We start from the raw sequence: 15,035 nt of genomic DNA on the forward strand, positions 1-15,035 counted from the left end.
CCTATTGAACAAGGAGGCCTATCCTTACTCAGTATTGTATCTCTAAACTCATCTTCTTTATATTATTGAATATTTACTGCTTACTTATTGATTTCTTATTGATTTATTATCATTCTTAGTTATTTTATATGCTGTTGGTAGAATGATTGTTATTACCCCTCAAACCTAGCAAATTCTTAGATACCCTTATTGAGATTTTCCTAAACAATTTGGCGCCCACCGTGGGGCTGATAATCAATTAACCTACCAATTCGCCGAAAAACCAAGACAAACACTATGACTGGGCAACCAGTACCCTTTACTATTGCCGAAATTAATGAAGGAATGAACGCATTCCGCCAAACTTTAGACCAGCAGAAAAGCCAAATTGAAACGTTGCTGGCTCAAAAGGTCCAAACTGAAGCCAAACTCACCAGCCTTACCAAACAAAATGAAGCCCTTCGCAGCCAAATACAATCAGTTGCATCTAAAACCGTTAACACCAGAAAGAGCACTGAAAGTATAGCCATGCAGCTCGACATGTACGGAACCTTTCACACCCCTAACGGGGAAAAAGGATCTAACAACAGGGAAGCAACCCTGGATCTAGACTTTTTGGATGCAGGAACCACCAAGAAGGATAGTCAGGAAGGAGCCGAAGAGGGGAAAGTAGAAAAGATGGTCAAGGAATACCTCAAGACAATCGAGGCCAAAATCGCCGAAATTCCTGGAATGCCGAAACCCATGGAAGAAGAGGCAGCAGATGGCTATATAGAATCCCCATTCTCAAAAGAGATCGCCATGGTAGAGGTGCCAAAGAGGTTCAGCACGCCCAATATGACCATGTATGATGGAACAACGGACCCTGATGAGCATGTATCCCTTTACAAGAAGAAGATGATAACAAGCTCAATCCCTAGAGACATCAGAGAGGCTATCATGTGCAAAGGCTTTGGAGCCACGCTATCAGGTCCAGCTCTAACTTGGTTCATTAATTTAGATAATGGGACAATTCGATCTTTTGCAGGAATGGTGAACCTATTTAAGGTCCAGTTTGCTAGCAGCAGAAAAATCGAAAAGCAGTCTTCAGATCTGTACCGCGTTGTGCAGAGACATGGTGAATCCTTGAGAGATTATCTTAACAGGTTCAACAGGGAGAATATTGGAATATATAAGTGTGATGCTCCCACAACAATCGAAGCATTCAGAAGAGGATTGCTAGACCATAGTGAGCTCTATAAGGAGTTGACCAAATATCCCTGTACACCTTTGAAGATGTGCAAGCCAAAGCTATGGCTCAAGTCAGATTTGAGGAAGATGCGTACGCAAGAAAGACTCCCAATCCAGATCGCCAGTCAAGAAGGAACAACAATTTTCCTATAAGGGATCACCGATTCAAGCCGTATCAGCGTTCCCGCTTTGATGAGGGATCAGTCAATGCTGTCGAAGAAGAATTTTCTGATCGGAGGGAAGATCCTAAAGTCCCACCTAAGTTACATGAGTATTGCTTCAATTAACCCTGCAGGAGTAATTAGGACCCTAAATAAGATGGGAGATACTATGAAATGGCCCAGGAAGAGTGACAGGCCTAGAGAGAAGAAAGATCCGTCCAGATGGTGTGATTTCCATTCGGATATCGGTCACACTACTGATGAATGTGTCGCGCTCAGAAAGGAAGTTGCATACCTGCTAAAAAAGGGCTACCTCAAAGAACTCCTGTCAGATAAATCTAAAGCTTCAGGGAGGGAAAGAGAATCTAAGCAAGGAGGTCCTCCACCTCCGCCTCCAATTATCAAAACCATCTGTTTCATATCAGGGGGATCAGAAGTATGTGGTTTAACGTATTCTGCAGCAAAGCGACATGCAAAGGAGAGTAATAAGGATCAATCTGACAAGAGGAAGAAATCCAAGATAGACATTCCCATCATGTTTGAAGAAAGCGATGTAGTAGAAGGCCATCATGACGGCCTAGTGATTTCACTCCCAGTTGGAAACTGCATGATCAAGCGTATCCTAGTGGACAATGGAAGCTCTACAAACATCATCATGCTTGACACTCTGAAACATATGAACATAGACGAAAAGAACATCGTCAAAAAGTCAACAATGTTAGTGGGATTCAGTAGGGAAACCAAGAAGATAAGTGGAGAGATTACATTGGCCACGTACGGAAAAGGAATCAACCTACAGGTCAAGTTCTTAGTGGTTGACACTCTATCTTCGTACAATATGATCTTAGGCAGACCCTGGATACATGAGATGAAGGCCATCCCCTCTACATACCACCAAGTCATTAAGTTTCCTACTAGGTGGGGTATTCAAGAAATCAGTGGAGATCCTAGGGAAGCTAAGGAATGTTACAAGATCGCACTAAAAGCAACATCTGCAGAAAAGAGTTCAGCATAGCAATCAAAGGGTCAGCTGGGCCAAGAAAAGTTAAGCATAGCAGAGGAACAAGAAGCTACAGAAGTCCAGTTGAACCCCAAACATCCAGACCAAAAGGTCAGAATAGGATCAGAATTGAAGTCAGAACTCAGACAACAAATATATGACTTTTTAGAAGAGGAAAAAGATGTATTCGCTTGGACCCATGAAGACATGAAAGGCATCTCTCCAAACGTAATTACTCACAAGCTGAATGTAGATCCACTACATACACCAGTAAAGCAGAAGAGAAGGAAATTTGCGCCAGAAAGGAACAAGATTATTAATGAGGAAATCCAGAACCTATTGAAGACTGGAAAGATCAGAGAAGTAAAGTACCCAGAATGGCTTGCTAATGTAGTAGTAGTCAGGAAGAAGAACGGAAAATGGCGCATCTGTATAGACCTCACAGATATCAACAAGGCATGCCCAAAAGATTTGTTCCCTCTACCTCATATTGATGCCATGGTAGACGCCACAGCAGGGCATGAGTTACTATCCTTCATGGACACGTACAGTGGTTACAATCAAATCCTCATGCACAAGGATGACCATGAGAAAACCGCTTTCATTACTAGTCAAGGAATATACTGCTACAAAGTAATGCCTTTTGGATTGAAGAATGCAGGAGCAACATATCAAAGGTTGGTGAACAAGATGTTTGAAGAGCAAATAGGGAACACAATAGAGGTCTACATAGACCACATGGTAGTAAAGTCCAAAAAGGCAAAAGATCACGTCAGAGACCTTAGAGAAGCATTTGCCATCCTGAAGCAGTACGGCATGAAGTTGAACCCCACAAAATGCACATTTGGAGTACAGTCAGGAAAGTTCCTGGGATACATGGTTACGCAAAGAGGAATAGAAGCCAGCCCAGACCAAGTCAAAGCCATCCTAGACCTAGAGCGACCAAAGTCGAAGAAGGAAGTACAGAGCTTAACAGGGAAAATCGCAGCATTGAACAGGTTCATTTAAAAATCTTCGGACAAGAACAGAGCCTTTTACGAAGTATTGAAGAAGAATAAGGAATTCAAATGGGAGCAGGAGCACGACGAAGCATTTCAGAAGCTGAAAGAATACTTGGCCAACCCATTGATTCTCTCTAAGCCTAAGGAAGGAGAGCCACTCCAGTTATACCTCGCAGTGTCTGAAGGGACGATCAGTGCAGTCCTCACAAGAGAAGAAGACAAGGAGCAATTCCCAATCTACTACGTAAGCAAAACCCTACTTAGTGCGGAAACAAGGTATGTGTCATTAGAGAAGATCATTTTAGCCTTAGTTACTACTTCAGTGAAGTTACGCCCATACTTTGAAAGCCACTCCATACGAGTACGCACCAACTACCCCATCAAAGCTATCATGAGAAAGCCAGAAATGTCAGGAAGGATGGAGAAATGGGCCTTACATCTGAGCAGGTACGATATACAGTACGAGCCCAAGACAACAATCAAATCACAAGCCTTGGCAGACTTCGTAGCAGACTTCAGCCCAACTCTTGAGGAAGAAGCACAAAAAGAAGTATTGGCACTACAAGAACCGAAAGCTACACAAAAGTGGATACTCCACACAGATGGCACAACAAACACACGCGGAGTAGGCCTAGGAATAGTACTAACATCACCCCAAGGAGACAAGATAGCACAAGTAATAAGGTGCAACTTCAAAGCCGCCAATAATGAAGCTGAATACGAAGCGCTGATCACAGGATTAACCGTTGCAAAGGACATGAAGATACAACATCTAGAGGTAATTTCAGAATCCTTACTCATGGTAAATCAAGTCAATGGAGAATATGCAGCAAAGGATGCAAGGATGGTAGCCTACTTGGAAGTCACAAAGAAGCTCATTAAAGAGTTCAAGGAATTCAAGATAGATCAAGTACCCAGAAACTTGAACACTGAAGCAGATGCACTGGCAAACTTGGGATAAAACATCAACCCAGAAGAATTTGGAGCTATCCCCCTAGTGCACGTACTCTCTCCAGCCATAGAGAAAGAATCGACTGTGAGCGTCTACAAAGTTCAAGAAAACCCTACAGAGAAAGAAGGCAGCAGCTGGACAACACCACTGAAAGAATACCTCTTGGACATGACGAAACCAACAGGGAAAGTAGCAGCTCAAGCACTTGCTCAAAAAGCCTCCAAGTATTGCCTAATCAGCAATGTACTCTTTAAGAAATCTGTAGCAGGCCCCTTCTTACGATGCCTAGAAGTAAAGGAAGCACAGCAAGTCTTACAGTCTTTACATAGTGGAGAGTGTGGAAATCATTCTGGAGGAAAGAATTTAGCCAACAGAGCACTTAGAATGAGATACTACTGGCCTAACATGAGAAAGGATGCAGCAGAATTCGCCAAGAGGTGCCTAGCATGCCAGAAGCACGCACCCTTGACGCACAGGCCATCAGAAGAGCTACATCCAACACTGACACCTTGGCCATTCATGAAGTGGGGAATGATACAGTAAAACTTCCTCCCTCATCAGGAAAAAGAGTATACTTCTTAGCAATGACAGAATACTTTTCATAATGGATCGAAGCAGAAGCATACAAGGAAATAAAGGATAAGCACGTCATATCGTTTATAAAAAGAAACATCCTAAGTAGATTCGGGGTACCAGCAGATATCATTATAGACAATGGATCCCAGTTCATCAGCAATAAGACTACAAAGTTCTATAAGGAATGGAACATCTCCCTCATCACGTCTACACCTAGGTACCCACAAGCAAATGGACAGGCAGAGTCAAGCAATAAAGTCCTCAAAGGTAACATGAAGAAAAGGTTGGAAGGAGCAAAAAGGAAATGGGCAGACGAACTACCCAACATACTATGGGCAGACAGAACAACCCCAAAAGGCACTATAGGCCACACCCCATTCTCGTTGGTGTACGGATGTGAAGCAGTGATCCCAACAGAGGTAGAGGTTCCCACAGCAAGATACGGGTTAATGACAGAAGAAAGGAATCAAGCAGAATTAATTCATAACCTAGACACGGTGGAAGAACTTAGAGAAGACGCAAAAATGAGAATGACAGCATATGAGCAAGAAGTAGCAAGATCCTTCAACAAGAATGTCAGAACAAAAGTCTTCAAGTTGGGAGATTGGGTTCTCAAAAAGGTATACGAAAATACCAGGGAAGCAAACGCAGGGAAATTAGCACCCAACTGGGAAGGACCTTACGAGATCATTAAGGTGGTAGGCAATGGAGCCTACAGACTCATAAATGCAGAAGGAAAAGAGTTACAACAAAGCTGGAATGCAACGCACTTAAAGCTATATCATTTTGAGGAGCGAAGGTACATAGTTATCATCTCGATTGTATCTCTTTTTACAAAAAAAAAACACAAAAAAAAACAGAAAAACAAGCAAAAAACAAAAAAAAAAGAAAAACAGAAAAGCAAAAAAATCTCCAACAGCCAAAATCAGCACGAAAGGTACTCCTTTCTACTCACACTTTGTCAATTCAATTTATGATCATTACGAGTACTGACTTTGGCATCGGAGGGCCGTTGGGGAAACCCACGGCCACCCCTAACATTATTCTGTTTTGCAAGGAGCAACATCTACACTACTAAGCAAGAGCACAACAGGTCATCACATAGCAAGGGTTAATCATCCTTGCAAGGAACAAACCAACTGTCCTCACAGATCAAGCAAACACATGTAAGCAACACTACATTAATATTACAACTGTAATACAACTGTAATACAACTGCAATACAACTGCAATACGACTGTCAGACAACAATGATACAGTAAGAAACATAAACACAAATCAACATAGCAAAAGAGGCAGAATTACTTAGTTGCAAAGCAACAAAACAGACAAATTATCCAGCTACAAAAGTGTAGCACAAAGACAAAATAAAAATTATCCAACTGCACCAAGGCAGTAAAAATAAACATCCTTCAAAGTTAACAATTTTTTTAAGGTGACACAGCACCATTGAAACTAATTCTCATCCATGTTATCAGCAGGGACCACTTCCTCAGCAACAGGCTTCGTACTCTCCGGGACATCCCTAACCTCGGCGTTGTGAGGAGAATTCACTTCCTCATCAGCATAGCTCAGCAACAATGTGTCAGGAGCAGCAGTCCCTGCAGGAAATGCAACCTCAAAAGCTGCCTTATTAGCATCATAATCCCAGGCCTCATGCTTTCCTTGCTGAAACTCCTTCATCATTTCAAGACGAGCTTTCCCAAAGTAATACGCTGCAGCATCAACAACCTCGTTTCCATCCTCCTTCAAGGTTCTCTTTAGCCCATCACGTTCAGTAATGTATTCCCTATGCCTAGCACGTTCAGTCTTCAGAGCATCAATAGCAGCCTTGTACTTGTCAGAAAGAGCATCACGCTCCTTCTTCATAGCCTCATACACTCGAATAAACTCTGACACTTTGCCAGTACGTCCAAAAAATACTGAAGGCTCTGCAGAATACAGAATCAAGTAAGAGATGCCCAATCCGATATAACCATGTTTATTAAATTTTTGTTTTTTTTTCGGAGTATACCATACGTGGAAAGACTGCACAGCACCCTCTTGAGAAAGGTGAGCAAAAGTCTGCGAGGACTGACGATCCTTGAAGGACGAAAACAGTAGGGTATCCACATGCGGAGCCAAGGAATCAAAAGAGAAATCAGCAGCATCAACATCAATAGGCACCTCCAACTTCCTCTTAAGGCCAGTGCGAGGTGGAGGTGGAGGAGGATCGCTCTTTGGAGCAACCGTTTTGAGGGGAACGACCTCAGTAGTTTGAGGAGATGAGCGATGTTTAAGGCGACCTAAGAGAGAGGACGAGCTAAGAAGGTCATGAGACCTTAGTGACCTTGAAGTATCTACAAGGAACATGGCAGAATTCAAAAGGGTATACAACAAGGAACATAACAAACATACTCAGCAAGGAACATTACAAACACATCCAGCAAGGTACATAACCACCTCAGAAAGGACAAACGAATTGAGAACCAAGTAAATCATTAACAAGGGCGAAACAGACTTGATTCCGTATACATTCCAGGGAACGACACAACAAAAATCACAAGCACATCAGAAAAGAGAAGAACATACCTTGAGACATAGTCGGGGCAACTTTCTACTCAGAATCAGAATCGTCCAAGGACTTGATCTGGATAACCGCTTCTGACTGCGTCAATTTGATGAAAGATATCTCGTCTGCACTCAACTCGTACAACTTGTCTATCAGGGACGGAGACTGAGAACCCTGCTTCAATTTACTCACTGCAACCATCAAGCAAATAAGCCCAAATCAACAAAGAAGGAGAGCAAAACACAAGAAAATAAGAAAACAAAATACCTTCAGCCTCAACAGTGTCAATCAAAAAGTCACAATCACCACCCAACGAATCAATCCTTACAAAGAAGAAATTGTGATACCACTTCTTGTCAAACGCCTTCTCCAAGTCAGTCACCAAAGGACCAACACCATCTTTCAAACGAAGACCAACCCGACCCTTACCACTGGTCCTAATAGTATAAGGATAACACCAATCCCTCACATCAAGTTCTAAACCCAATTTCGCACTCAGCAAATCCAAAATTTTCAAAACCCTTCAAGTTTGGGGCAATAATTGACAAGGTGAAACCCTAACCTTAGAGAGAAATTGACGAACAAGAGAAGAAAAAGGGAAAGTATGCCCAATTGCAAAGGGATACTCAAAGAAGCATACCCAACTAGGGGCAGTCCAGTCAGCCCTCTCCCTAGAAGACGGGATTTTAACCACAACCCCATCAGGGAATCGCGCAACAGCAGCGATGTTCTGAACTTCTTCTTTCGTTATAGTGGAAGGATAAACATCCTTAGCAGGGAAGACGTTCTACGCCACCAAAGACGGCTTTTTCACACCCTCATCCACCCCAGCAAACACCACTTTTACATGATCACCCATCACAAAACAAAAAGAAAACAACGAAGTAAAGAAATAGAGGAAACAAAGAAGAGAGAGAAAATACCTGGTGAAAATTGAAATTGGGGCAAAGCAATGAAGTGATTAGACAAGAGCCTGCACACCTAATAAATACCAAAGAAAGAAATAAACCACCATGTACGGTTATCGAGGAAGTTGCTTTAAAACTGCCACCACGTTTCCTATTTTGCTAACCGTTGAAATAATTTCTGAAAAATTCAAAATCCTTCCAACGGCTTTTTAGGTAATTTTCACTTCCAATACTTGAAAATAAAAATTAGGGGGCAATTGTTGGGCCCGTATTATCACATGACCTATTGTACTTAGGGCACCAATCCAAGGCCAATAAATCAACAAGAATACGCAAAACGGCTTGATTGAAATAAACAAGGAAAGCAGCATCAAGCATATCAATCAAGGAGATACTTGCCAAAGATACACCTACAGAGTAGGAAACAAGATAAATCAAGAAGATCTTATACATTTCAAAGATATTCTGAATATATTTGTAAACCCTAGAGATCCCTAGGTATAAATAAGAAGAATTAGACATTTTAACACTCATGTACGTTCGCATATACTTAAATATAAACAATTTTCTCTACTTTTATGTACGGAATTACGTCCCTATTGAACAAGGAGGCCTATCCTTACTCAGTATTGTATCTCTAACTCATCTTCTTTATATAATTGAATATTTACTGCTTACTTATTGATTGCTTATTGATTTATTATCGTTCTTAGTTATTTTATATGTTGTTGGTAGAATGATTGTTATTACCCCTCAAACCTAGCAAATTCTTAGATTCCCTTATTGAGATTTGCCTAAACAAGTACTAACAAAAACAATATGGTATGCTAAAAGCCGCAAGGCCTCGGGAAGATCAATCATCCCAGCCCGAGGCCGATACTGGATCTCAACAGCGACCTGAAAACCATAAAAAGTTGCAATGAACGCCGAAAATAACATCAAGGTAGAGAATAACATGCTGCAAAAGCAATTCTTACATTAATAGAAGAGGTGCCTCAGCACAGCAGCCCGCGCAGCGTAGGGACGGACTCCACTCGTAACTCGCCTCAGTCACGTCAACTGGCTCCAACAGGGAAGTCATGGACCGCTCCACGACTATGTCAAGGGGCCGATCCCGGAAAGTACTCATGGAACCACAACTGCAATGAAAAGTAGTCTCTAAGCACATGAGTTAAACATGTTAAAACAAAACAAGAAGAAGAAAGATCGTCACCTTACGACTCTCCATAAATCGTAGACAGTGACAGGTGCCTGGTCATTCAGCTGCCTGCAGCCATGACGGAGCGACGAGAGAAGATCGGCATATCCAAGGCTGGCCCTACTATAGGATCCTATCTCGCCGATCCTGACCAAAGAAGGAAGGTAGCAAATGAGCGCACGTGAACTCCTATCAGGAGAAAGAGTCACGAAAATGAGAATCAAAATGAAAATTCGCACTCGCTGCTCAGTTGATGTCTCATCCATGTCAAAGCCACGGGCCAGCATAGAAACCAAATCTGATCGCCTGCTCTTAGGACCACCTCGAGGCACCAGCTGAGTCTTGATATGTTAAACGACCTGACCTAACAAATCTACTACCTCAGCCGCCCTCCAAGTGAGGTTAGGAATCTGCGCTAAGACCCGCTCAATGAAGCGTAAGCCGCTGATCATGCTAAAATCCAAGGGGGTCACTGTCATTTCCCCTCAAGAGAAGTGAAAAGTTTTGGTAGTATCCCAAAAATACTCCAACAACACACGAACGAATGTCGGGCCACAACCCCGAGGGCTGCAAAACCCTACTACCGCAGAATAAAAATCTACTAAACCAGCAGATTCCCACAAGGCATTCGTAACAGGATCCCTCCTGATAATCCCATATGGCCGGGGAATCAAATCTACAGCTCCGGATCCATGATGGCGAAGCGTGCCATCGACTATGCCGGCAAGTGGACGGTGAGAAACATGGTTCTCACGGCAGAAAACCAACTCGTTTGGTGTCCACCGGGGTGGAATCCACCTACCTCTACTCGAAGAAGGGCGAGGCTCAGCTCGTTCTCTAAGGCACTGTCGTCCATGCCCTCAGGAACCATGGGAGTATCCTCCCGAAAAGCCTAACGCCTACCACGAGTAGAAAGATCGCGATCTCGTTGTCTAGGCAAGCTATTACAAAAATAAAAATCTAAATACTTAGCATCATTTCCTAAGTTAATTAGTTATTTATTCAAAAGCGGCTTAACAGCTACCTCAAGTTACATTTTCTGTTATACGCAAAATATTTACCTCAAGGCTAAAAAAATAGCAAATTAATGGAATTATTTCTAGTATTTAGTTTCTCCATCAGGAACTAAATACTATAGTTCTCCTAATTGTATGATATTATGTTCTCCATGACAATATAGTACATACAAAACACAACATGTTTCAAATTTGCACAAGAACGATAAATCGGCACATCATGGCATATTTTACAAGATCTACAACCAACATATCACAATTTCAAGTGCAAAAAAATAACATGAACAACAAAAACACCATCTCACACAAGTAGAACCAAAAAATGGTGATTTACCCAATTCTTCACCAAATCATGCAATTTTAGCCTCAAATCGCTCACAAATAAACATACATTCATATACAAGGTAATTCATTATAAGAATTTCAACAAAAAGGTTCAAAATCAAATAACCCCAAATTGATTTTCCAAGGGTTTTTACATGAAATTACTCATTTGAAGCAAAATTTGAGATAAAAGACAAGAAACTTACATATATCCTTGAAGGAATTCGAAAATTAAGAGGATAGAAAGAAGTTCGAGTGAGATTGGTGAAGAATCGGGCTCCAAAAGCTCAGAAAACTACAGCAACAACAGCTAGACCACCGCGGCACAGGAAATAGCTGCCGTGACACGGTGGCTGGAGCCCGCGTCACGGTGAATGCTGGACTGCGACGGAGCTCAGGCAACAGCAGGGGGAAGCAGCGGAGCTCAGGCAACAACAGCGGCAACAAATAGAGGCAAAATTGAAGAAAAAACGGTAAAAAAATGGTTGTGCGCAGGTCGGACGCCGTGTCACGGTGGGTACTCCCGCTTGTCGGTGCTGTCAGTCGTGGCACAGAGACGTCAAATTTAAAAAAAAAAAACAAAAAAACAAGAAGAAGGAAAGAGAACAATTTTTTAGAATGAAAATGGTGAAGAAGAAATGAGAAAAGGGGAAAGAAGCAGCGAATTTAAAGCCAAAATGTAGCCGTTATGATACCCCGTTCCCATGCCATGTATTCCGTTATCGTGTAACGTTGTTCCCGCGTGTGGCATAGTGTTTTGAAAAGGTGCATAGGCATTTTCAGGCAAAAAAAAGGAATCTCGCGGCACGGGGAATTACACCGTTTAACGGGACTGGAGCACCGTGTCGCAGGACCTGTCCACGTGGCCCGGTGCCTACTTTTGTGTCCTGCACGCTCCTTAAACCTCTTGGAAAATATTCTAGCATCTTTGACCAAGTTGGAATGATTTTCCGCAACTTTTTGTCAGTTATCTTCTCACTGGAATTGCGTGAAAAATTAAACCTAATATAGTCGGATAGTCAACTTGAAGGTAAACCATCTGCGGCCCACATTCGGGGATAATCGAAACATCATCGTGCAAATTTAAGCGATTATATCAGTTATCGGTTTTCCTCAAGCATGGAAAACATTATCGGTGGATTTTTCTTCAAGTATAGAAAAATCGCCAAGTCGGTTTTCCTCAAGCACGGAAAACATTATCGGTGAATTTTTCTTCAAGTATTGAGAAAACGCCAAGTCGGCTTTCCTCAAGCATGGAAATCGTTATCGGTGGGTTTTTCTTCAAGTATAGAAAATCGCCAAGTCAGCTTTCCTCAAGCATGGAAAGCATTATCGGTGGATTTTTTCAAGCATAAAAAAAAAACCAAAATCATATGTTGACTTTCCTCAGGCATGGAAAGTATCATCTAGTAGGTTTCTTCAGGCTTAGAAAGCTACCAAATTCATCATTCGACTTTCCTCAAGCATGGAAAGAATTTCAACAAACGTCATCCGGTGGATTCCTTCAAGCATAGGAAGCTGCCAAACTCATTTGTCACCGATACACTGGTGTTAAAAATGTATTCTGTCCCTTTACTTTTTTATCTATGGAACTAATGTTTTTCTCCAGGTATCGACGTATACAGAGTGATTTAGGATCGCAGAACGTCTTAAATAATTCTCCGTCCGTATCGACTACTTTGACTATCGTTTTCGAAACTGAAGTTTCTACAAACTCATTCAAAGTGGGGGCTTCTGTAGACACCTAAAAATGTCTCCCCAAAACCAAACCCGATGATGAACAATATTTCACCGCCATTATTGGTCGGGTTTAGTATTTAATCCCGAGAGTGCTTAAAAAATCGTGTTTAATTAAATTTAGTTTTTGAATAGTCCATGGATCAGCCTTGATGTTTAGTCAAAGCATAATTTATTTTTAATTTCAGCCCAAACCTTTTATATTTTATTTTATTATTTTGGCCCAAACCTTTTAATTTATTATTTTAGCCCAATTAATAAAAATAAATTAGAATTGACCCGAAATTATCAATCGGCACTTAAAAATGCTGAATGAAATTAGGGTAAAAAAGGAATTTAGACGGAAAAATGGACTGCAAGTTCCCGGGTCACAGCAGTAAGCATTGTTTTACGGGATCCAATGCCGCGCCACGGTTGGATTCCCCGTGACACGGTGCCTGTGCTGTGACACGGGGCAATTCCGTGTCCTTTCCGCGTAAACCCTTCACGCGTTTTATTCCCTGTACCCTAAATATTTCCCGCGTCACACTGTTGTCCACCGTGTCACGGGAATTTCCCCCGTATAACGATGCCTGGCACCGTGTCACGGTGCTCTTTTCCGTGTCGCGGTGCTATTTTTAGGGTTTTTATCTTTTTATGGTTCTGTGTATTCCCTCTACTCATTTTTTCTATAAATACCCCCTCATTTATGATGTACGGGGCATCAATTAATTCTCTCTTTTTCTCTCCTATATGCTCTAGCCTAAACACTATCCTACCTTTTCTCTTTCAAAATTCCCTCTTAAAGCACTCCAAGGAGTCCATACTTTACTTGTGGTTATGTCCTTAAGCCAAGGTGTGAAAGGTAGAACTGTTTGAGGGTTTGGCCCCAAGTCAACTCTATTTAATTTAGTTATTGTTTTATTTTTTTTCCTTGAAGTTACTAACTCGTTTATTATTTTATAGTTGCAAGCAAACAGAATCAAAGTAAGAATTATGCTCCTTTTATTTCTATTATTTTTCTAAAAATTTTATATTGTTGGATTTATTGTTAAATTGCTTTTAATATTAATGTTTATTCTATTGTTATTATGATCACTATATTACATGTTTAAAGGGTATATGTAATTGAAAATGACGCCTAATAAGATAATTTGGACAATCGGTTTAGGTTCCTTTTTAATCTTGTTGTTTATTCAAGTGATCACTAATATTTTAGAATTATGTGTTGCATTAACATTCAACCAATTTAGCATAATGATATTTTGGAGCGAATTGAATCTTTGGTTGCATGCCTTTGAGATCGCAGGAATCACTTTTCAGTATAAGAATCGAGTAGAGGCCAATACAGGCGAATGTGACTCCATGACTCACTTCGTACCATCATCCCCGATCCTCTTTTCGTGGTTCTGAACCATATTGAGTTAGAAATCTCATGGATTATGAATGGGGTGTAACCTTTCACGGGTCAATCGTTGTTGCTTTTCGTTGTCCCTTAATCGTGGTTTCCTTTTATGATCCGTGAACGGTTTACAAGTTCCTTAAAAACTTGTTGGCGACTCCCTACTTTCCTTGTCCCTAATCATTGTCCCTAATCGTATATGTCAATTCCCAATTTTTATAAGTGCCAAGCATATTCACAACATGCTTTTACGTAGGCGCACTTTGAGCGACGCTTACTTGGGTGTTAGTTTGTTTTGTTCGGTGACTACTTGATTGTGATTCCAAGAAAGGGCCCGTTCTTTGCTTCACTACTAGAGATACCACCAAATTTTTAATTTTTAGCCTACCCTCAACCTTTCGCCTTTACGTTACAACCATTTGGAAAGACCTTTCGGCCTAGAGGTTGAGTCACATATCGAGGGAGGGCATTATGAGTTAAAGCCTAAGGAGAGGAGATGCAAAGTGAAGATGTCGTGAAACCTCAAATCTATTTGTTTTTCCGATTCCTTCGAGGAACTATAGAGACGCTGACTAAAGGTAGATTTGAAGCTAAGTGATAAAATGTGCTAAAATGTTTTGAGATGAAAGTGAATTGCGTTTCTTTAGTTCTCTATGCTTAGCATGTCCTATGTTTTAATCAACCTTAGATATCTTAGAACGTGCACTCCCTTACTTGTTTAGAAAGATTTATATTCATTTATGCTTGTATATTTGAAAAAGTCCTTTCATGAACATTTGTTTACTTTTCTTGTATTTTGGTTTCTTTTTCGTGCTTTGCCTTGTTTGTATTATTATGAGAGTTATAGGTTAATCTCTTAGGAAACCTTTACGAGATAATCACTTGTCCTTTAGGGCGATCTAGGATTAAATGGCTTGTCTTTAGTTGCTAAAATTGACCGTGGTTCCTACAAAAGTGAGTTAGTGTATATTCTTGTCTCTTCTCTTCTTTTTCTTTGTTCGAATAAGCTTATCATTTCTCC

The 15,035-nt window shown here is 41.1% G+C and overlaps 1 protein-coding gene across 1 annotated transcript; it reads left to right on the forward strand.

The window, feature by feature from the left end:
• Window positions 1-1,527: 1,527 nt before the first annotated feature.
• Window positions 1,528-2,385, forward strand: LOC110685433. The gene has a single exon (XM_021861960.1). It carries the CDS (start codon window positions 1,528-1,530, stop codon window positions 2,383-2,385), a length of 858 nt encoding a protein of 285 aa, XP_021717652.1.
• Window positions 2,386-15,035: the final 12,650 nt, after the last annotated feature.

This window comes from Chenopodium quinoa, unplaced genomic scaffold (assembly GCF_001683475.1).
Source record: "Chenopodium quinoa cultivar QQ74 unplaced genomic scaffold, ASM168347v1, whole genome shotgun sequence".
Taxonomy (NCBI): domain Eukaryota; kingdom Viridiplantae; phylum Streptophyta; class Magnoliopsida; order Caryophyllales; family Amaranthaceae; genus Chenopodium; species Chenopodium quinoa.

Excerpts from the sequence above, each read along its gene's own strand:
- LOC110685433 (XM_021861960.1), top strand. The coding sequence starts at position 1,528 with ATGGGAGATACTATGAAATGGCCCAGGAAGAGTGACAGGCCTAGAGAG.